The 22769-nt window shown below is 40.4% G+C and overlaps 2 protein-coding genes across 12 annotated transcripts in view; one reads left to right on the plus strand and one right to left on the minus strand.

The window, feature by feature from the left end:
• CCDC146 (coiled-coil domain containing 146) overlaps nucleotides 1–16369 on the plus strand; it is a 115353-nt gene extending 98984 nt beyond the window's left edge. For 4 of the 5 annotated variants that reach the window (XM_045494561.1, XM_045494565.1, XM_045494564.1 and 1 more), the window contains exons 12-19: nucleotides 246–334; nucleotides 424–588; nucleotides 2699–2923; nucleotides 4715–4943; nucleotides 10180–10308; nucleotides 11088–11225; nucleotides 14212–14460; nucleotides 15816–16369. In XM_045494561.1, the coding sequence (XP_045350517.1) occupies nucleotides 246–334; nucleotides 424–588; nucleotides 2699–2923; nucleotides 4715–4943; nucleotides 10180–10308; nucleotides 11088–11225; nucleotides 14212–14460; nucleotides 15816–16019 (1428 nt within the window). In that variant the 3' untranslated portion in view covers nucleotides 16020–16369. The remainder of the gene's footprint in view (nucleotides 1–245; nucleotides 335–423; nucleotides 589–2698; nucleotides 2924–4714; nucleotides 4944–10179; nucleotides 10309–11087; nucleotides 11226–14211; nucleotides 14461–15815) is intronic. The other variant, XM_045494566.1, reaches the window with a different exon arrangement.
• Nucleotides 16370–18508: 2139 nt separating this feature from the next.
• The window catches only part of LOC123606357 (gamma-secretase activating protein), a 90479-nt gene continuing 86218 nt past the window's right edge, over nucleotides 18509–22769 (minus strand). For 4 of the 7 annotated variants that reach the window (XM_045494572.1, XM_045494571.1, XM_045494569.1 and 1 more), the window contains 4 exons: nucleotides 22114–22175; nucleotides 19954–20055; nucleotides 19694–19793; nucleotides 18509–19265 (listed from right to left, as the gene is read on the minus strand). In XM_045494572.1, coding sequence (XP_045350528.1) covers nucleotides 19174–19265; nucleotides 19694–19793; nucleotides 19954–20055; nucleotides 22114–22175 — 356 coding nt within the window. In that variant the 3' untranslated portion in view covers nucleotides 18509–19173. Of the gene's footprint in view, nucleotides 19266–19693; nucleotides 19794–19953; nucleotides 20056–21835; nucleotides 21991–22113; nucleotides 22176–22769 lie in introns of those variants that run through there. The other 3 variants (XR_006716245.1, XR_006716244.1, XM_045494573.1) reach the window with 2 other exon arrangements.

Genomic DNA, 22769 nt, shown 5'->3' on the forward strand with positions numbered 1-22769 from the left:
TTTCTTGCTCCATTCTCTCCTTCTTTCTTGTCCTTAATTAATTCAGTTCAGCTTGCCAGGCAATTTTCAGATCTCTCCCTTACAGTTCCCCTTCCCCCATCCCAAACTGCACAACCCAGCTGGCTAAGATAGAATTCTCCTTAATGGACAGGAATGAGATCAGGTGCAGCTGGGAGTATTCATGTTAGTGGTGCTGAGCTTTTTTTTTTTTTTTCTTAATTTCACACATAATTTTCATATTTCAGCAAAAATATACCAATATTGTTAAGGAGATCAAAGCAAAGGATCTTGAAATCAGGATACACAAGAAGAAAAAACGTGAAATTCATCGGAGGTAAAAGAATTACATGACGATTTATCTTGTTAGGTGGGCAAAAAATGAATTTTATTTCATGAGTTTCAAAAACACTTGTGTTTCCACAGACTCAGAGAGTTTGCTAAACTGTATGACACTGTTCGAAATGAGAGAAACAAATTTGTTAACTTACTTCACAAAGCTCACCAGAAAGTAAATGAAATAAAAGAAAGGCATAAAATGTCATTAAATGAACTGGAAATTTTAAGAAATAGTGCAGTTACTCAAGAAAGGTAAGTGTAATAATAACTATTGTCTTTTCAAAAGTTTCTCTTCTGATTCATTGAACTCTAAAATACCCTGTGGATAATAAAGTAGATAATAAAGTAGAATAAAGTAAAAAGTAGAAGATAATAGTCTTACAAAGCTGTAAGAGCCCTTGCTCAAAGATGCTTTACAGATGACATTCTAAGCATCTGAATGTGATTCGTTATGCTTCAACTGTCTGATAACCATATTTTTAAGTGAATAAAACACTATGTTTACACTATTTATCTTCATTTACCAAATTAGAAAGAAAAACACAAATTTGATCATTTGCATTCAAATTTGGAAGACAATCAAATGTTCATCAACCAGCATTCCCTGGTTATAGATTTGAAGCATCTAATGTGCTTGGAGAAGGCAGTATAGTGGAGTGATTAAGACAGATAGCTTTCTCCATAATTTGGCTTTTGCAGCAACGTGAATGGAACTGGAGAGTGTTATGCTAAGTGAAGTAAGTCATACAGAGAAAGACAGATACCATATGTTTTCACTCTTACATGGATCCTGAGAAACTTAACAGAAGACCGTGGAGGAGGGGAAGGAAAAAAAAAAGGCTAGAGAGGGAGGGAGCCAAACCATAAGAGACTCTTAAAAACTGAGAATAAACTGAGGGTTGATGGGGGGGGTGGGTGATGGGTACTGAGGAGGGCACCTGTTGGAATGAGCACTGGGTGTTGTATGGAAACCAATTTGACAATAAATTTCATATTAAAAAATAAAAAAGATAGCTTTCTAGATGCAACAGAGCATTAAATGAATTCCTTTAGTCTTTTGATTTGGCAAAGTGGGGCAGCAGAGGCTTGGGGCACAAAAGAAAAGATGTCTTAATCCAAGGTGGGAGGGAGGAACTATAGAAACTCCTGAAGAGTATCATATAATGAATATCATTATTACTACAGTAATAATAATTATAGTAGTAAACATTATTACTACCAGAGTAGTTCCCCTTTATCCTTGAATGACACATTCCAAACCCCCAGTGGAGGTCTGAAACTACAGATAGTACTGAACCCTATATATTTTGTGTTTTTTTCCTATATTTACATGCCTTTGATAAAGTTTAACTTATAAATTAGGCACAGTAAGAGATGAGTATAATTACTAATAAAATAGAACAATTGTAGCAATATACAGTTGACCCTTGAACAACACAGGTTGGGGCGGGGGGCACCCCCTGCACAGTTGAAAATCTGCATATAACTTTTAACTCCCCCCCCCCCAAACTTAACTACTAAGAGCCTACTGTTGACTGGACACCTTAGCAGTAACATTTGATTAACAAATATTATGTATGGTACATGTATTATATACTGTATTCTTACAATAAAGTAAGCTGGAGAAAAGAAAATGTTAAGGAAATCATAAAAAAGGGGCACCTGGGTGGCTCAGTCGGTTAAGCGTCTGACTTCGGCTCAGGTCATGATTTGGGGGAGAGGGGGTTTCCAGCCCCCTTAGGGCTCTGTGCTGACAGCTCAGAGCCTGGAGCCTGCTTCGGATTCTGTGTCTCCTTCTCTCTCTGCCCTCCCCCACTCATGCTCTCTTTCTGTCTCTCAAAAAGAAACGTTAAAAAAATTTTTTTAAATCATAAAAAAGAGAAAATACATTTACAGTACTGTGCTGTATTTTTTTTTAAGTCACGTATAAGTGGACCCATGCAGTTCAAACCTGTTTTGTTCAAGCGTCGGCTGTACTGTAATAAATTATGTAAATGTGGTCTCTCTCCCTCTGTTATTGTTATTGTACTGTACTCACCCTTCTCGTGAGGACGTGAGGTGACAAAACGCCTGTCTGATGACGTGACGCGAGGCGAATGACGCAGACGTTGCGACGTAGCGTTAGGCCGCTATTGACCTCCTGAAGAGTCAGAAGGAGGATCATTTACTTCCGGACCACGGATGACCGCGGGTAAATGAAGCTGCAGAAAGCCAGACGGTGGATAGGGGGGACTACGGTACCACTATTGTCGTTTCAATGGACATACTGAAAGCAAGAGCTATGTTACTAGTTTCAGAAGTCTTCATTGCTTTTAAAGTAAAGAAAATTATGATCTCACCCATTTTCCCATTGTTTTTAAAGAAAGTTACAAAATTCCATGCTGAAACTTGCCAACAATGTTACCATCAGAGAAAGCATGCAAAATGACGTGTGCAAAATCGTAGCAAAACTTCAGGCAATGAAGGAGAAGAAGGAAGTCCAGTTAAATAACATCGACAGACTTGCCAATATGATCACAGTGATTGAAGAGGAGATGGTGCAACTTCGCAAGAGATACGAAAAAGCCATTCAGCATCGAAATGAAAGGTAAAAACCAGGAACCTAGTGTGAAAAACGAAACACCCAGAGATCCTACTTAGAAATGTTGCCCCTTTTGGGGGCACCTGGGTGGTTCAGTCGGTTGACTGGCTTGAGCTTGGGTCATGATTTCACGGTTCTGGTTTGTGAGTTCGAGCCCCACACGGGGCTCGTGGCTGTCAGCACTGAGCCCACTACAGACCCTCTGTCCCCTACTCCCTCTACCCTTTCCTCACTTGCGCTCTCTCTCTCTCAAAAATAAAAATAAACATTAAAAAATGCTTAAAAAAAAACAAATATTGCCCCTTTTTCTATCTGGATTTGACAGTGGGTAGTGAGGGGCATGTGACATTTAGGTTTCATTAGCCTTTTGTGGGGGCAGGGTAGGGGGTCAGCTGTGTGTTTTGCCTGAAAATAAGAAACTCTGTTCTTGTAAGCGAGACAGGCAAGTCTAGGGTTTGAGAAGTTGCCCGCTTAAAGATCAAAGTTCTTTCCCAGGCTACCATTCAGGATACCATCAAGTTATTTCAGTATAATTGACATAAGTAAGTCTTTGGATCTCGTATCCACTTTTGTGACAGGCTTGGTCTTAGTAGGAAATTTATTAAGCCATTTTCCCAGCTCATTTTCTCAGCAAGTAAGACGTTTCAGAACAGCATTATTTCTTCTAGACTACAATTATGTCATTAATCAATTGCTACTGTAACTGTGCTTGTGCTAGAGAAATGTGGTATGTGAGATTGTAGAGCTCTGTAGTAATTACATCTGGTATCAGATCTTCTGTTCATTGTGGCTTGACTGTGGGCTGCTCCATGTGAAGTTATGTGCTAAGTGCTGGACCCTGAAAGTACAAACAGGTGGTATGGCATTGCTCCTGGCTTCTTGTGTCAAGAGAAGTAAGAGGATCCTGAGGAGCCAATGAATGGCAAATGAGACAAAACAAAGAGCTAAGATTAAGCAAATACAACGATGTGTATACATGTTTTAAGGGAGGGGAGAGAGACAGATAAAGGCAATTAAAGATGAACTCTGGGATAATGGATATGCAGAGTGTGGGAAGAACTTCAGGGTGTGAAGAACACTACTTTTTCAAACAGCTGGCAGGTGTTTTCTCTGGGAAAAAAGAAAGAAAAAAAAAGTCCTCTTATTTGGCTCCTGGCACAAAACAAAGTAGTTAGGCAGTGTGTTCCCAGGCCCTGACCAGACCTGTAGGGCTGGAATTAGAAAATTCTTACTTTGTTTCTTTCCCACATTCTCCTCACATGGAGGGGTCTTTCCCCTGGCATGATTACAAAGGACAGGACTTTGCCTATTTATGGGGCAATTTGCATCAGAAATATTCAACTTTCAAAGAACCTAATAGGCCTGGCAAGTTACACAGAATTGCTGCAGAAACACATTTGCTGGCCCCCTGCCTGGGTACTTCTGGCCCAGAGCTCAGTTGGCAAGTCTGGCCCAAGAAAGGGGTCTGCAGAAAATCAGATTATGAGATTACTTTGTTCATGCATGGGGAATGACATTTTTTTCCCACCCCAGGAAAACCTTTGGGATTTGCAGAGATACCGTGACCAGCCAACTGCACGGTTAGCTCAGAGTCAAGATGCTAAACAGTCCTCCCTTTCCCATCCCCAGGAAAATTAAAAGTGTGGAGTTTAACTAGAAAGCCAACAGTGAATATCTTTTGCCTTCTGGAATTATATAATGTCGATGTGTATTTGGTGCCCACATCCAGGGGGAACCACCATGACTAAGTGACCTCAACATCCTCTTAGCCTCCTCTGCCTCTCCTTTTGGCCATAGTGGCGTTCAGCTGATAGAACGGGAAGAGGAAGTGTGCATCTTCTATGAAAAAATAAACATCCAAGAAAAGATGAAGCTAAATGGAGAAATTGAAATACATGTCCTGGAAGAAAAGATCCGATTCCTGAAACTGAAGATTGCCGAGAAGCAAAGACAGATTCATGTGACCCAGAAATTACTGCCAACCAAGAAGGCCCTGGATGCCGACTTAGCAGTGCTCCAGATTCAGGTGGGGAAAATAATTCATCAGACATTTCCAGGGCCATTTGCTTCCCCTCCCCCGCCTCTTCTTTAGAGGTTTGTAGATCATATTGAGCTCTCACATGTAAATTAAGCTATGCCCTTCCTAGTATCTGTACGAACCCATGAGTTATAAGTCTTCTTTAAAAATGCCCCTGCTCCAGGGTGGAATCAGGCATCCACGCTACAGATTGTCTTTTTTTTCCCCGTGAAACATTTTCTCCCTTCCATGGAATTTAGACCCTCCCAAATCTCAACTCTTGCTCAGCTTCCTCATAGCTCAAAATTTAAGTAAGCCAGGTTTTCACTGCCACCAGCATAACTATGTTTTTGATGCTTGCTGGAAAGATCCTGAAGACCATCTTGCTCTCATTTTTAGAACTCCTGTCCTCCAAAGCCGAGATTTTTGTTTATTAATTGGCAATCACATATAAATGGACTCCTTATTAATCCCTGTAGTTTCCCTGTAATATAATAGCCTGATCTCTGACATAGAGATGGAATAAAGCCACACACTTTAAACATGAAATAAATACCTACATATATACATAAATAATGAATATAAAGCTACTTTCTTCACATGTAATAACTGTACTTTTTCTTCTATTTTTAAAGAATAGAGATCTTTTTTCCATTTACTCAATGCAGCAGGAACAAATTTTAACTTATAATAAGGCGCCTGTGTGGCTCAATTCTGAGTTTCGGCTCACATCATAACCTTGTGGCTTCCGTGGGTTTGAGCCCTGGTCGGGTCTCCAAGAGATTTTTCTCTCTCTCCCTCTCTCTCTCTCTGCCCCTCCCTGACTTGTGCTGTCTCTATCCCTCTCAAAATAAACAAACTTAAAAAAAAATTTTTAACCTATAATATGGTTTCTAAAATGTCAGGTTTATTTTCAGGTTTTTTTCTGATTATAAAATTAAAACATGTTCAGTTAATTAAGTTTTGAAAAAATACAAAAATTAAAAAAAAAAATCCAGGGGCACCTGGGTTGCTCAGTTGGTTAAGCTTCTGACCTCAGCTCAAATCATGATCCCACAGTTCATGGGTTTGAGCCCCGCATCGGGCTCTGTGCTAACAGCTCAGAGCCCAGAGCCTGCTTCTGTCTCCCTCACTCTCTGCCCTCTCCTGCTTCTGCTTGCTCTCTCTCAAAAATAAGAATAAACATTAAAAAAAAAAACTAAAAAAATTAAATTCCATCCCCAATATATAATCACTATTAAAATTATCAAAAATCTGGAAGAGATCCTTCTGGTCTTCTTCAAGATGTACAAGTAAATAGTTTTCATTAGCTCATGCTATAGACAGTTGTGGATCCTGGGTCTGTGTTTTGTTTTGTTTTGTTTTCATTTAATCATGTCATGCGATTCACGTGACTTTGTGAAACTAGATGATGGGTCCACTTCCATGTTTTATGCCATTTGAATGAATGAATGCTATATCAATGATAGGATTCCAGTGTTTATTTTTTGAGCCATAAATTCTCCTATTCATTTCCTCCATAAGTGTAGCCCAATTTAGATGGATTGGTTGAAACACCCCTAGGCATCCCTCAGGTCTCCAAGGTAGCCTCCCCAGGATTCCTATGGCTCTGACTCCTGCTACCAATGAGTGGTTCATTTGGGGGATCCCCTCGTCAGCTCACACACAACAGTGCCTGGTTCACTTCCGTGCCATGTCAGTGCAAAACTCAGGAGTCACTCCTTCTTCAGCTTACTGACACAAAATCATTCATGCAAGATCTTTGTCTATGAACTGATTGGAGATTTGGGGCAACAGTATGATGGGATACCTTACAGAAATGTAAAGAACTTATAAATTCCATATCAGCTATCCATGCCCTACAGAGCTCTGTGGGGCACCCCCATCACTGGTAACAGTCCCCAAGTGTGTTAGCCCATGCAGCACCCTGGCCTAGCTCCATTTCACTGGCTTGTCTTTCCAACTTTCATCCCCTTTGCCTCTCCACATCACCCCCACCCCAGATTGCCCTCCAGGCACTCCATACTTGTCCCACTTGATTTTTACAGAATAATTTGCCTTTCTCTAGCTCCTTCCCAAAACACAGCTTCAGGGCCATCTTTGTCCATACCAAACTATCAAGATGCCCAGCAGAACAAAAGGACTTTAAATTCAGTAAGATCCACAACAGAAAAGTTCTCTATTGTGTAAGCATTTTATTTGTGTTAATTGCAAATCAATACTTCTAGTCAATGGATAAAATTCATTGTTCTTAAAATATACACACTTGGCATTTCATTATACAGTTATCTGGTGTAAAATACAAATTCAGTTTACCCAAGAGGAAAATATTTATGCATTTATGCCTGATATGAGCCTTTTCCATTCTGACTGCAAATGAATTGAGACAATATGGACTATGTATTACCATCAGTTACCTGTTTTGCCAGGTTATTCTAAGCTTAAGGACTATTGAATAGGGCACCTGGGTGTCTCACTCAGTTAAGTGTCCGGCTCTTGATTTTGGCTCAGGTCATGATCTCAGGGGCCTGCGATCTAGCCTTGAGATGGGCACCAATCTAGGCATGGAGACCGCTTGACATTCTCTCACTCTCCTTCTGCCCCTCCCACCCCTGCTCACTCTCTCTCTCTAAAACAAAACAAAACAAAACAAAACAAAACAAAATTATTGAATAGAAAGTTTCCCCTTAGTCTTCAAACTGCACTTAATTATTTGTCTACTTAGCACTAATCACATGGGTCCTTTGAAGGCCATGATATGAAATTTAAAGCTTTAGGCAAGTCATTTTTGTACTCTGCCTTGCTGTGTCAGATCCCTGTCACATCCTGTTACTTGTTACAGCTGCAATGTTTTTGGGTTTTTTTTGTAAAGTCTTCCCATTTTTGCATCATTTCCAGAATTCTCTTAAGGTTTGCATTTTCTCAGTTGTTTGAAACATTTTTTAATTGTCCAACAGTCTAATCCAAGGATTATCATGAGTCATATTTTCCCGGTGCTTATAATAATGGCTCCTATTCAGGGATCTTGGAAATCATGTGAACTATTTTAGAGCACAACACTATTTTATATCAATAAAGTAAACATGGGGATTAAGGAGGGCACTTGCTGTGATGAGTCTAGGGTGTTGTATTGAAGTGTTGCATCACCAGATTCTACACCTGAAACTAACACTGTGTTGTATGTTAACTAACTGGAATTTATATAAAAACTTAAAAAAAAAAGTAAACAGTTTTTCCTCAAAGACCCATGGGGAAACCAGAGCAATCAAGGTACTGCTTTGATAAACAAGCACCATATTTTTGTTCCTTAATTTCTTAATTAAGAAACAGAAATATCAATTGTTGTTAATAATACATACAATAATTGGGAATGCAAGCTAGTGCAGCCACTCTGAAAAACAGTATGGCGGTTCCTCAAAAAACTAAAAATAGAACTACCCGACGACCCAGCAATTGCACTACTAGGCATTTATCCAAGGGATACAGGTGTGCTGTTTCAAAGGGACACATGCATCCCCATGTTTATAGCAGCACTATCAACAATAACCAAAGTATGGAAAGAGCCCAAATGTCCATCGATGGATGAATGGATAAAGAAGAGGTGGTATATATACAATGGAGTATTACTCAGCAATAAAAAAGAATGAAATCTTGCCGTTTGCAACTATGTGGATGGAACTGGAGGGTATTATGCTAAGTGAAATGAGTCAGTCAGAGAGAGACAAAAATAACGTTACTCATATGAGGACTTTAAGAGACAAAACAGATGAACATAAGGGAAGGGAAACAAAAATAATATAAAAACAGGGAGGGGGACAAAAACAGACTCATAAATATGGAGAACAAACTGAGGGTTACTGGAGGGGTTGAGGGAGGGGGGATGGGCTAAATGGGATGGGCACTAAGGAATCTACTCCTGAAATCATTGTTTCGCTATATGCTAGTTAATTTGGATGTAAATTTACAAAAATAAAAAATAAGTTAAAATAAAAAAATACAATAATGTATTTATGCTTAATTATGTGTAGATGTATACTTTAACTCCATATTAAGGGCAATTAAGGAGTGTGGAGAGAGAGGAAGAAAAAGGAAAAAAAATAAATTATTTATGTCACCACTTATAATTCTTTTTGTCAGGAGGAGGAGCATACATAAATTAAAATTTAAATACTACCTATATCACTCTGGGACACGTTGTAAAGTGTGTAAAGTATAAATACCACTTGGAATGTGGTATCTCATTTAAGTAATCAACCCCATTAGGTTGGGCCTTATCTTCCCATTTGACAGTTTAGGAAACTAAAGTTTAGAGAAGATAAATGATTTGCCCAAGATTCTACAGGTTTTCAGTAGGTTGAAAATGATAACTCTTGGTTTTCAATGTGTTCCACATCTCTCCGTATAAAAACTATGTGTGAACTGCTATTTTCTTCACCTCCAAAGTCTCCTTGACTCAATAAATATAGTTGATATATAAAGCATTGTATTAGGTGGTTAGCAAAAAAGATATAAATGGTTCAGGCTATACCTCACAGACTGTACATTGTATTGACCTAGTTAAGAACTTCATTCTTTGCAACACCATTAAACCTATTGCCAACAAAGGGTTTTAAACTGGAGTCCAGGATGTTGTCTGCTTTGTATGTTGTCTACTTTGGCCTCTAGAACAATCTTCCATAAAAAGCTCTGCTCTGCAACCATGCAGCATCCCATGGGTATAACACAAAATGGTAAATAGTCAAAGGACTGGTTGTAAGATCAGGTTTTTCTTTAATGGCTCCGAACTCGCAGTCTTGCTTCAGAGGGTCAGTTACAGGCATCATCCTCATGGCACCATGGGTGGGCAGACACATTGTTCAACCCCAGGTCCCAGCTGATGGGATGTTAAGAGTTCTCTGGGGGCACCTGGTTGGCTCAGTCAGTTGAGTGACCGACTTTGGCTCGGGTCATGATCTCATGGTTTGTGAGTTCGAGCCCCGCATTGGGCTCTGTGCTGACAGCTCAGAGCCTGGAGCTTTCTTCTGATTCTGTGTCTCCCTCTTTCTCTGCCCCTCCCCCATTCATGCTCTGTCTCTCTCTATCTCAGAAATAAACATTAAAAAAAAATTAAAAAAAAAAAGTTCTCTTGCCCCTTTCCCTGGGTTGATCCCACTGGAAGACTTTAAAGACCATGGGCCATGTGATTTTAAAATTTATGGAGCAAGACGGTTAGTTTTGAAGTTAATGTTTCTTTCTTGTTTAATAGTTTTCACAGTGCACAGACAGAATAAGAGACCTGGAGAAACAGCTTATAAATCCTGAGGGTGAGAACAGAACCCGCTTCATTCTAGGGAAAGATATGACCCAAGAAGAAATGATCAAAAAATTAGATTCGGTAAGCATTCCTCTGACAGTAGTACCTACTAGCCCCTTGTTGATCAGTGTCACAGATATCGGTGGTGCTATTTCCATCTTATGCAGACAGATTTATCCCTCACAATTCTGGCCACTAACAATTGTGTCATTGTAATCCCTTAACAAAACCTAAGCTTGTTTCAAATGCTTGCCAAAAAGAAGTAAAACCTGTGTGGTTTCGAGATGCCCACTTTTGTCTCATAGCCCAAAGGAACAATTTTGGCATCTTTAGTGGATTAATTTGTCTTCCTGAAGGGAGAGTATCAGAGGAATGACAACAGGAAGCTAAATGGAGCTGAGAGGGCTGCCCCCTACCTTGGGAAGGAAGAACTCCCAGAGCTGCCTGCAGAGGGCTGGGAGCAAGGAGAGTCTTGACTTAGACCAGTGCTAAAGACTTTTCCAGAGCTATCTTGGCAACTATATAAAAGCAATCTGTTTTCATTAAGGGGAAAAAAATAGGGCTCTAATTAAGAAAGAATATTTTTGGGTGCCTGGGTGGCTCAGTAAGTTAAGTGGCCTACTTCGGCTCAGGTCATGATTTCACAGTTCATGAGTTCAAGCCCTGCATCAGGCTCAGAGCCTGGAGCCTGCTTCTGATTCTGTGTCTCCCTCTCCCTCTTCCCCTCCCCAGCTTGTGCTCTGTCTCTGGGTCTCTCAAAAATAAACAAAAATTTAAAAAATTTTTTTTAAAAAAGAAAGAAGAATTTGAATTACATGACTTTGTTTTTTCCTTTTTACTGAAATTGTTTTCAACCATAGCTGGAACTACAGCTGGCCAAGAAGGAGGAGAAGTTACTGGAGAAGGACTTCATCTATGAACAGGTCTCCCGGCTCACAGACAGGCTCTGCAGCAAAACTCAGGCCTGCAAACAGGACACTCTGCTCTTAGCCAAGAAGGTCTGCCTGAGACCCTGCCTTCTCCCTCCTGCCCTTACTCCTTTATTACCTGTCATTTTGCACAGTCTGCTTTATTTATCGAGAGCAGCACTGAAGAGATTTGGCTTTATGACTAGAGAAACATAAAGATATAAAATTAAAAAGGTAAAGAGGACTCTTAGAGAATTGTCCAAAATGGGTTTCAATCTTGTCCCCTGAATGAATTGTTTTGTACTGGGAAAACTTAAGCTTTTTGATGACAGTTTACACGTTTCCCTGAACAGGCCACCTACTCCAACTACGACAATTATACCTTTATATTTCATGTGCCAACTTAAATCCTTTCTAGTTCCTTGTGATTAGAGGGCCTCACTTACCAGCAGTCTGCAGGAAAACAGCCCTAATCCAGAACCCAGCCAGAACCCAGAAATGGACGGGATCATTAAAGAGAACAGCAGTCAGTCACACAACACCCATGCCTGTTAGTCCTTGGGATGAAGCCACTACAGGGCCACACTAGTGAGGAAAGACCAGTCATGTGGAGCTTCCTGATTTCTTAAGTTTCAAATATGAGGACTGCTGATTCAAAGCTCCAGGGTCAGACTGGGACTGCTAGAGCTGCGCTGAAAGGGGCCACCAGCAGGAGGGAGGCTGGTGAGTTAGGTGAGGCAGGACCTGGCACCGTAGGACAGTCAGAGGAGCTGCTGCTCACCCGACCTCTGGGCCCCTTGGAGCATCTGCTGTGACAGCCCAGGGATTTTAGTTACTGAACCTGCTGCGTGCTCCCTTGATGCCAGGTGTGAGGGCAGGAACAAAGAGGAGTGGACACATTGTCCACACCTAGTGCTGGCAGACAGGTAAACAGCCCATGACGGTGGGCTCCTGAGTGCAGTGGCTGTTCCTCGTCCTTAATTTCCCCAATGGCCAGCGTGTACGAAACTCGAGAGAAAAAAATTATTGAATAAGTGAAGTCAGTCCCATTCTAGAAAGTTCTTGCTCACCAAAGAAACAGAAAATCACTGTAAACCTCAAGCCTCCTTTGCCATTTTTATTTGGCATTTACACACCTGCTCTGATGACTTTCACTAACAGACTTCCACATCAGACCCATGGCTCATGGGCAATTCACGACTTTACCTCATCAAATAAGAAATGCTAAGACTCTTTTAGGCTCATGAACTTTGCCTGAATTAGCATGCCCGATGTTTCTTTAAATGTTGCCTTCCTTCCTTTTGCAAAATGAATTTCCCTTTCTTTAGGGGAAGTCCAGTCGTCACTGAGGGCTGGCTTGTCAAATCTGTTGGCAGTCCGGAAGTCAGCTGTAATGCTAGAGAAATGCAAATGGTGACAACTGCTACCCGGGATCCAGCAAGCGAGTCCTAGCCTACTGCTTTATCTTCCCGCACCTTTCCCCACCTTCAGTGCTATCTACTTGGCTTTTTCTCTTTTTATTTAAAATTAGGATTTCCTTATAGTAGGCAGAACTAGAAGGTAGAAAGGTTCAGACCCCAGATCTGTGATTTACCAATACTAGGGAGTGACCCTGAGAAAGATACATAAATGATCTTAAAATGAAGTTTCTTGATCTGTGAAATGGGTGTTGATATCAGCTTAAGTTGTTGCAAGCATTGGGTAGTTGAGAAGTGGTCTAGCTCCTTGCAGGAACTCAACGAGAATGCACATCTCAAATCTCTCACCTTTCCCAGGTAGCTTATGGCTCCACTTGCAAATTTCCCAAATGAACAGAAAATGGGAAATCCCAAACAAAGACTTAGAGCAACCCGGAATAATACCATCCTTTTTTGGAGGAGATAAGGAGGTTGGCTAGCTTTACACACATACACACAACATTCAAGTGTACCATAACTGATTAATGAAATTTAAGATGACTCACCATTGAAGCTTTAAAAAGTAGTTGCTTTTATTCACTGTATGCTTCTTAAAATATAGAACAGTTTTTAAAATGTATATTCCCTATTCCTTTAAAGAGAAAAAATGTGTATATAACAATTAGACATTATATTTTCAGAGGAAGGCAAATCACAAACAGCAACATTTCTCTAAGCAAATGTACAGATAGATCAGTGTCCGGTCTATTAGGAGAATAAAGTATTTCAAGGTCCAGTGTAGATTTTGGAAGCTCATATTCAGGTCCCAGGGTACCTTTATTCAAAGGACTGAAGGATTAAAATAGAATAGAATAGAATTTATTAATTCCTTCATTCAGCAAAATTTCAGTTTTAATTTTGTTGGGTGCCTATGTTGGGTGCCTATGTTCCACTTAGTCCTATCTTTTAATTCTTTGGTGGTAACTAGCTGATGTGAAATGGTAAACATACCCATAGAACAAGAAACATTTCATTTCAAATTATTGACCAGATTTTCCCCAGTTCAACTCATGCTTGCTTATGACCTAATAATGATGCATCCCAGGAATTATGATCAATAATGCAACCACATTGAGGTATGATATTTTCCATTAAAAATCATTTCAGAATACAGGACCTCTGCTGATTATCTCGTATAATTAAAGAGTAATTTTTTAATGTAGTTTTTTTTTCTACCAGATTTTTTTCCACTGGATAGGTGACAAATTAAAGACATGGCAAAATTAGGCCAGAACTTACACATCAAGAATACCCTTTCCCTTCTCCTTATCACCTCTTAAAAATAAAGGGACTATTTCCCTCCATGCTATCCACTTGGAACTCCAGTAAGTAGATGAACAGACTGGTTTCTTTTCCCTCCTGTCTTTATTTACTCAGGGCCAGGCTCTCTCCAGGTGTGGAGGTGAGTGTGTGTGCCTGTGTGTGAGAGGAGGGCCTTATTTACACAGCCAGGGAATTGGGCTCAATCTCTGAGATCTCTTCCAATTCTTATTTTCTCTGAATTCCCACTTAAACTCTCTGTCCTCCAGCCAAGACTGCCCCCCACCATTCTAGACAGCCAGCAGCCTGCCATTTTCTTAATGTATACATAGTCTAAACCTTGGGCTCTTTCATTCTAGATGAACGGCTACCAGAAAAAGATCAAAGATGCCACGGAAAAAATGATGGCACTTGTTGCTGAGCTTTCCATGAAACAAGCTGTGGCCATTGAACTCCAAAAGGAAGTCATGGATAAAGAAGATTTCATCTTCTCCTGCAATTCCAGGATAGAAAAGGGTCTGCCACTCAATAAAGACATTGAAAGAGAATGGCTGAAGGTACTTCGAGATGAAGAAATGTATACTTTGGCCATCGCTGAAAAATCTCAGGTAAGCTTTGTCTTCTATATCGCATTTGTCCAGTGTGGCAGGAAGGGCTATTTTCAGGGATTTCAGTCTTCCCAAAATACATAAAAAACCTCCCACTCTAGCACACACCTAGTTCCAACAAGCAGTAGAAAGGAGTTTTGTTTTTATTAAGATATGATGTAGGGGACAAGTCAAAATAACATCCCAAGCGCGGTAATATTCTCCAGAAAACATTCATCAAGCACCAAGCCCACCCCCCTCCCCAGTCTTACATCCTGGGCTAGTGTGGCTGAACACCATAGATTCCCACTGGCAGGACAGTGGCCAGGCTGGCACTGGTTTTATCCATAGGGCTTTATGTCCTTGCACCCCTGCTCAGGCTACACCTTACTTTCCCATGTCTGGCCACTGGGGCCACCAAGGTAGATTGGGAATGTTGTCACGGCCTTCTGCAGACTATGCACTTGGTGGCATCAAAGGCCTCAAGGCCACAGCTTTCTTCTCCAACCACTGACCTAAATCTAGGTCTATCACTGGACCTACACATCGGGTGCCGAGTTCTGCCTACTCCCATGACCTTCTAATATTCTTAAAATGACATTAAGGATCTCTTTTTAAGAAGACTACATTCTGGGGACCTACAGCTCACTCTCAGACTGGCAAGTAGATATCCCCCAAAGGATCACTATTCACTCCCTATCCCAAGAAGCCATGCCTTCCAAACACACACTAGAAATGCCTGAAAATAGGGTCAGATTTGTAATTTCCACACTGCCTGGGACTCTATTTTTTAGGGCATTCATTTTTATCTATGACGTCCCAGCTGTCATTTACCTGTCTCCATTATTTAGAGTTCTTTTTTAATGCTGTAAGAAATTCCTCTATTCTTCAGAAGCACAGGCAGAATCTTGAGGACCCTGAGGTTCAAAGCAAGGTGCTGACCACTTCTGTCCTCTGGTTCTACTTCACTCCTTATTTCCCTCTTTGTTAACATTTGCTCACCAATGACTTACTCCAGCCTTTTTCAAAACCATGGAAATAGTGTGTAATGAAAGCTATTAAAGCTGGAATATAGTGAATTTAAAACCCACTAACCAGTTTATGATAAACCCTAAACCCCAGCAACAGAGTGATACTTGGGTAACATGGGTCATTCCAATTAGATGCTGTGTGTGTGTGTGTGTGTGTGTGTGTGTGTGTGTGTGTGTGTGTGTGTGTTTAGCGACTCTACCCTCATACCCATCTGTCCCTTTGGGGGGGTATCAGTCAACACAGCCTAAGACTGCTCAGACCCAGCTGTGTCTGCTGGGCCCTGAGGATGAACTGGCTTCACTATAGTTTTCAGGAAACTCAAAAGGAAAAATCATTCTTTGCAGGAGTTCTTGGCGGCAGATATTCGCCAGCTACCCAACGGTGTTTACACAACTGCAGAGCCACGTCCAAATGCCTATATCCCAGAGGCAGAGGCCGCTCTTCCCTTGCCAAAACCATATGGCGCTTTGGCTCCTTTTAAGCCCAGTGAACCTGGGGCCAATATGAGGCACATAAGAAAACCTGTTATAAAGCCAATTGAAATCTGAGTATGTGAACCAATCCAGGCTTCTCAACGAGAGACACTTGAATCAGGTTTCCTCATATCCACAGCTGGAAAATATCAGCATAAGAGTTCTAACGTACAAATTATTGCAAAATATTGCAATTGACCACCAGTGGAGAACAACATGGCTTCCTTTTACACTCATCAACTACTATTTTTTACATGATGTTAAGTAGGACACAGAATTGTCCTACAGTTATGGCAAGGCATATATCTGTAGTGTTTATTTTTTTTTCTTTTTCACTCTATATATTGACTACCTTTCAGAAATGTATAGTCCAGGGGCTATAAAAATGCAAGAAAAATAAATCAAATTTCAGTGACGTACAGAAATTGGCAGAGTGGTCTCTGTTTATTAAAGAAGAAGAAAATGGGGTGCCAGGGTGGCTCAGTAGGTTAAGCATCTGACTTTCGGTTCAAGTCATGATCTTGCAGTTCATGGGTTCGAGCCCCGCGTTGGCTCTGTGCTGATAGCTCAGAGCCTGGAGCCCGCTTCAGATTCTGTGACTCCCTTGCTCTCTACCCCTCCCCTACATGTACTCTGTCTCTGTCTCTCTCTCTCAAAAACAGACATTTAAAAAAATTTAAAGAAGAAAAACACAAATACTATTCAATATATTCACTTGAAAGGGAAAGACAGAATGATTGTTTAAAAAGGAAAACATCCCAAGTAACACAGGGGTATAATTCACTTTGTTAAATAGTTTTATTTGAAATTATTATGGTAAATGTAAATCAAATAAAAAGCAGTAAGGAGGCTTGTCCTTTTTAAAGTATATTATGGTAATTCTTTTTACAAATAAAGAATCCTTTTGCTATAAAAATTTATCTTATAAATCTAGATTTTTTACAATGTTATATATAAATAAACCTGTGATTATTTTAAGTTCTGACTCCAGATTTTTAAAAATTCCAATGAAAACATTTATAGCTTTGCATGTGACAGAATTGAAAATGAGGCCAATTCCACTTATTTCATTACTCTAATTTTATTGCATTTCACCCACGTATATTTTCCTAATTCCGTTTTTATATTTTCTCATGTATGAAAATACACAAGTAAATTTGAAAACTGATTTCACTTCATATATTCAAGCTGTATTTCATATTGGTATCAGGTATGGATTTTGTGTCATAATTCTGGGAGTAAGAAATACCACTTTTTCCTCTCCTCCCCTCTCCCCACCTCTCCTCTCCTCTTCCTTCCTTCCTTCCTTCCTTCCTTCCTTCCTTCCTTCCTTCCTTCCTTCCTTCTTCCTTCCTTCCTTCTTCCTTTCTCTCTCTACCCCCCTCCCTCCCTCCTTCCATCCCTCCTTCCTTCATTTGATTTTTGCTAAATCAAACAAAATATTTTGCAAACCCACATCCTGCCAGACCGGAAGGAAATTTAATCTCATTCTCAGCCTACAAGTCAGTCCTGAATCTAACTGGATGGTTTGGAAAGTTATTAAGAAGTAAAGTGTCTATGATAAGTAACACTGTGTGGTTAACACAAAGAAATACTGTATACTTAAACACAAATCCTGTGTTGTAGGAATTAGTAATTGCATTAGGGATCCAAAAAATATACATGTAGGAACAATATAAGAATGGAAACATAATTTGTAACACAAAGGGATGGATGTTTAAATATTACAGGTGTGCTACTGGCTAAGAGGGGGAGGGTGCCACTGTGTGTTGGAATGGCCAGGGATCACAGTCAGATGGAACTTTTTATCTGGCCCTTAAGCATAATTAAGATTTTAATAAGTGAGGAGGGGATTTCAAGTGGGGGGAAAAGCCTAAGCAAAGTTTGGAAGTAAGAAGACAAAAGCTGAATTCAAGGCCCAGCGAACTGGCCCGGCTAGAACAGCATGTTCACGTTGGGGAATTGTGTAAGAGCCACAAGGAGTTTGGATCCTATCCTGTAATGAATGGCAAATCATTGAAAGGCTAGGAGCAGGACCAGTTTCAGTGTAAGTCTGAGGAATCAGACTTTAGAAAGACACCAAAACGCAAGTGTGAAAAAGAAAAGGGTAGGGAGTGAAAACCAATGACCTTCTCAAGAGAAAAAAAAGTCTAACATGCTGACAAGGCTCCCAGATTTGCAGCCTCTGTGATGATTAAATATGTGACCAAAAAGGGAAATTCTGTAGTGGAGGACAATATTTGGAACACAACTATGATTTCAGAAAAGAAGTTGAATTATGACACCAGCCAGTGATAATTATAATCGTTAAAATTTCACAAGATCACTGCAGGAAACAGGGTGAAGAGAAAAAAAGCAAAGGGTAGACTGACCCTGGGCAAGCAACTACCATTATAGATCAGAATGTAGTCACTGTAAGAGAGAGAGGGAAGAAAAAAGAAAAATAGGAGAACTAGGAGAACTAGTTAGGTGTCATGGAGGCCTCTGAGGGAACATACTCACAGACTCATGATTCCTGGCTGGGATAAAAAGGCCATGTTGAGAAAATGAAAGAGGCCAAAACCTTCAGTGTTTCTTATTTTAATGGCAAGATATTACTAAATCAAACTTTTATAAATACAAAAAAAAAAAAAAGAACTTTAACATATACATACAGTTCCATCTGAACCATTATAAAAACAAATCCTACTCTAAATACTGGATGTACATACTGCCGTATGTTACAAATTATTCTATTCTAGAAATAGCAGATTTGACCTGGTCCAAATTCAGCTCTTTAAAAAGTATCCTCTTTCCAAATACAGTTCTTATGTAACATTTAATTTTTCTGCTTGTCCTATGTTGTTTTCAACGACACATCTAGTTTCTGTTTTTCTACACACTGTTCCCTACATTTTTTTAAAGCATATTTTATTTCAGAGTGCAACAGAAACTAGCTTTTGGCCTAGGAAGCCATTAGGAAGGTAAGCCACTAGGGAAGAGCATCAGTGATGATACTGCGTGCCTCCTGGGACTGTCGGTCACTGACCTCTTGTCTGCTGTCCAAAACTGGGATGAGGCACAGCAGTTTGATTCTGTCTCAACAAGTACCAGACTGAAAGTCAGACGGCTTGACAATGCATTCTGACTTTGGTTACCAATTTTAAATATTGGTCAAGGATTCCTGACAGAGGTCAAGCTAATGAGCAAGATTAAACTATTGGAGGCGGGTAAAATTGCATTCTCTCTTTTACAAGCCTAAAAGCATCATGGTGTGTTTCAGAGCTGCTTCCTCTACAAATTTTGCATCCACATTGTCATGTCCTTCAAAAGCATACAGGGCTGGGAAAAAAACAAAAAGAGAGAGAGAGAAAGAGAGAGAGGAGAAAAGAGTTACTATGAAGCCATGGAACTTCTATAACATTGTGCTCGCAGCTCGTTGAAATTGTAATTCTTTTATATTTTGGTAATACACATTATTCTGAAAATGTGTGGTTAAAATTTATCAAACCTCAGCCCTAAGCAAGGTCATTTGCATTAACCAAATGGGTTTTGAATCTCTTAAATCCTTTTAAAACCTCAAAGGTGATTATCCCTTTGGTAATTTACTCTAAGAACTAAATTGTACATTACAAACTAAGACCAACTGCAGAAAGGACTAAGTTGTAAATAAGGGGTATTCTGGAAAAAAAAGGCTACACAGAAATGAATAGGGACCGATGTGTCAAGAGAACAGCAGGGAAATGCTAAGAGTGGAGGAGTGAAATTACCTTGATTGGAGGATTCTATGTCTGTCAGTATTTCAACGAAGTAGTTCAGAGGCAGAAATTCCACACTGAATGATGACTTGTGAATCACGGAACTTGGGGGCTAAAAGAGAAACCACTTCTGGTATCAGTTGAATCTCCCCAACATGCACAAACTTACAAAAAGGGCACAGAATGACAATTGCTGCCTATATGGATACACTGAAGTGGGCAGACAGGCTCCAAAGAACATTTAGTGGGGTTGTGCTTTCCCACGGACTCACCTTTTTCTTATAGTTCTGCAGCAGTCTCTTCACGTGGTTCCGGGAAATAATGTTAGAGCTCATAGGATGATCCCAAAGTCGACAGATCTTCTGACCAATAAGCTTTTATGCAAATTGAAAAATATGTACAGGGGGAGTTTTAGGGCAGTGGAAACACTGTATGATACTATAATGATGAACCCATTGCATCATACACTTGTCCAAACTCACAGAATGAACAACACCAAGAGTGAACCCTAATGTTAACTATGGACTTTGGGTGATTGTGATGTGTCAGTTAGGTTCATCAGTTGTGACAAATGGACCCCTCTGGTGGGGGATGTTGATAATGAGGGAGGCTATGCGCATGTAGGGGCAGGGGGCATATGGTGAATCTCTGCACCTTCCACTCAATTTTCCTGTGAACCTAAAACTACTCTAAAAAAATTAAGTCAATAATAACAATAAAAGAATGGAAAAAATATAGAGAGGAGAATATAGCTTACAGTGCATTAAGTAAATGTACCTTGTATCTATTTATAATTTTAAAAGAATGGGGGCGCCTGGGTGGCTCAGTCGGTTAAGCGGCCGACTTCGGCTCAGGTCATGATCTCGCGGTCCGTGAGTTCGAGCCCTGCGTTGGGCTCTGTGCTGACAGCTCAGAGCCTGGAGCCTGTTTCAGATTCTGTGTCTCCCTCTCTCTGACCCTCCCCCGTTCATGCTTTGTCTCTCTCTGTCTCAAAAATAAATAAACGTTAAAAAAATTTTTTTTAAATAATAATTTAAAAAGAATTATTCAAAAGTAGCTAGTCTCGGGTGCCTGGGTGGCTTAGTCGGTTAAGCATCCAACTTCAGCTCAGGTCATGATCTTGCAGTTTGTGGGTTTGAGCCCCACATAAGGCTCTGTGCTGACAGCTCAGAGCCTGGAGCCTGCTTCGGATTCTGTGTCTCCCTCTCTCTCTGCCCCTCCCCCACTCACACTCTGTCTCTCTCTCTCTCTCTCTCTCTCTCTCTCAAAAATAAACATTAAAAAAAATGAAAAAAATTTAAAGACAAGTAACTAGTCTAAAAGAGAGGCCCTTTATGGTTAATGGCCCTTGAAGAAAGGCCATTTCCTATGAGCTGTGCTTCTGAATTTTGAATAAATACTCCCTTAAATGCAACCCTCAGGAAAGTAGCTTATACACTGATGTTGCCAAATTCTTTTTCTGAAATGGAGTTCATCTGCTACTCTTCAAAATCGGGTACCTGCAACTCTAAGTGATACCTTGATAGGAAACAAAAGTCTGTAGCCATGTTTCTCTGCCAATGTCTTGCCCAGAAAATTATAATTCCCTAAGAGTTTGAGGCAAAAAAAAAAAAAAAAAAAAAAATTAGAGACCGAACTAAATGTTCAGAGACCTTCCCCAGAGAGATATAGCCATGGAAAGTATGCTTTGTTTTCTACCCTCGCCTTTGCTTCACTAAGCTGTGAGGAGGAGAGGGTGTTACAAAGGAAGATGATTAGGTCCAGAAAGGCAACGGACATCCCTTTGTGGGAGGACTGTGCCAGAGATACGAGTGTTCAAGGTATGCAAACAGAGCAGAGAGCTGGCCGAGGCTCTCAGGGTCAGGAAGTTTGTGGAGTCCGAGGCTCTGAAGACCTTGCTGTGGAATTTCATATTTTCTTAGTATTTCTGACTCAGAGCGCTAATATCCTCCATAAAAAAAAGGAGTGTCTGGATAACCCTTTCTCTCACGTTCCTCATTCTTCCTTCGACCTGGGAATGTTTTCCTGCTGTGGTGGAAATGACAGTGGGAGGAAATGCAGTTTCAGAACCTTCTGACCTCACCTGTATTTAAATTTCTTATCAGTTTAAATGCCAAAAGCACATGTTTCCCTTGTCCCTCCCCTCAGACTCACAGACGTAAATATTAGCGTGGTTTCCTAAGAGGGGAAAATGGCTCAGTGCTTCAGGCAGGCTGTGCCAGGCAGTACAAAGCCAGAGGAACAAGCCCTTTGTGGGCGCAGCAGGGAACGGCCGACGGGTGGGGATGGATGGGATTTCTTGGAAAGGACTGAAAAGTGAAACAATTCAGTTGACTTTAGCCCGAAACAAGTAAATGCTCCCTTTACAAGAAGAAACTGAAGGACGTTCATACCAAGGCTTATGGAGAGAATAAAATATAATTCAGGATTACCGGGGGAAGCCGCACAATGATGCTGAATTTTAGTTTTTCATTTTTCTCTGTATTGTCCAGATCTACAAGAAAGGTAGATTGGCAAATAAAACAAACCTCCACTTTAATATCTGAGCAAGCCAAATACTACTTTAGTGGTTCATTCTGATAACACACATCCCAACCTTGTATTCTCATGTTAAGTCTAACAATACCTTGAAAATTTTAGTTTGTGTCTCTGAATAAAAGGGCTTTGTTTTTATTGAAGCTGTTTCTATATGGCATGGAACATGGCTGCCAGCCACAGAACAATTTTACTAACTTAAAACAGAAGGCACCTTGAGGAATGGCAAATACTTTAACACACATTAACAAAACTCATCTATAAAATACCACAATGAGTAATTTCAGCAAGTGATTATACTAGGGGCTGTCGAGTGCAAATTCATGTAAGCCCTGCATCTCTTAACTTTTCTTGCATTTCAAGCCTAAGTCTGAGATGACAGAGTTAATCAGCTGAAAGTAAGCCATTTCATGACATTTTCTTGAGAAACAAGCCTTCAGAGTCTCGTATCCTCAAGTGCCCCCGTGTACAGAGAAGGAATGTAATAGCTGTGTGTGGACTGAGAAGCCCTTTGGGGCCTCTTGAAGGTCTAAGGCACTTTAAATGAGCCCAA

This window comes from Leopardus geoffroyi, chromosome A2 (assembly GCF_018350155.1).
Source record: "Leopardus geoffroyi isolate Oge1 chromosome A2, O.geoffroyi_Oge1_pat1.0, whole genome shotgun sequence".
Lineage (NCBI taxonomy): Eukaryota > Metazoa > Chordata > Mammalia > Carnivora > Felidae > Leopardus > Leopardus geoffroyi.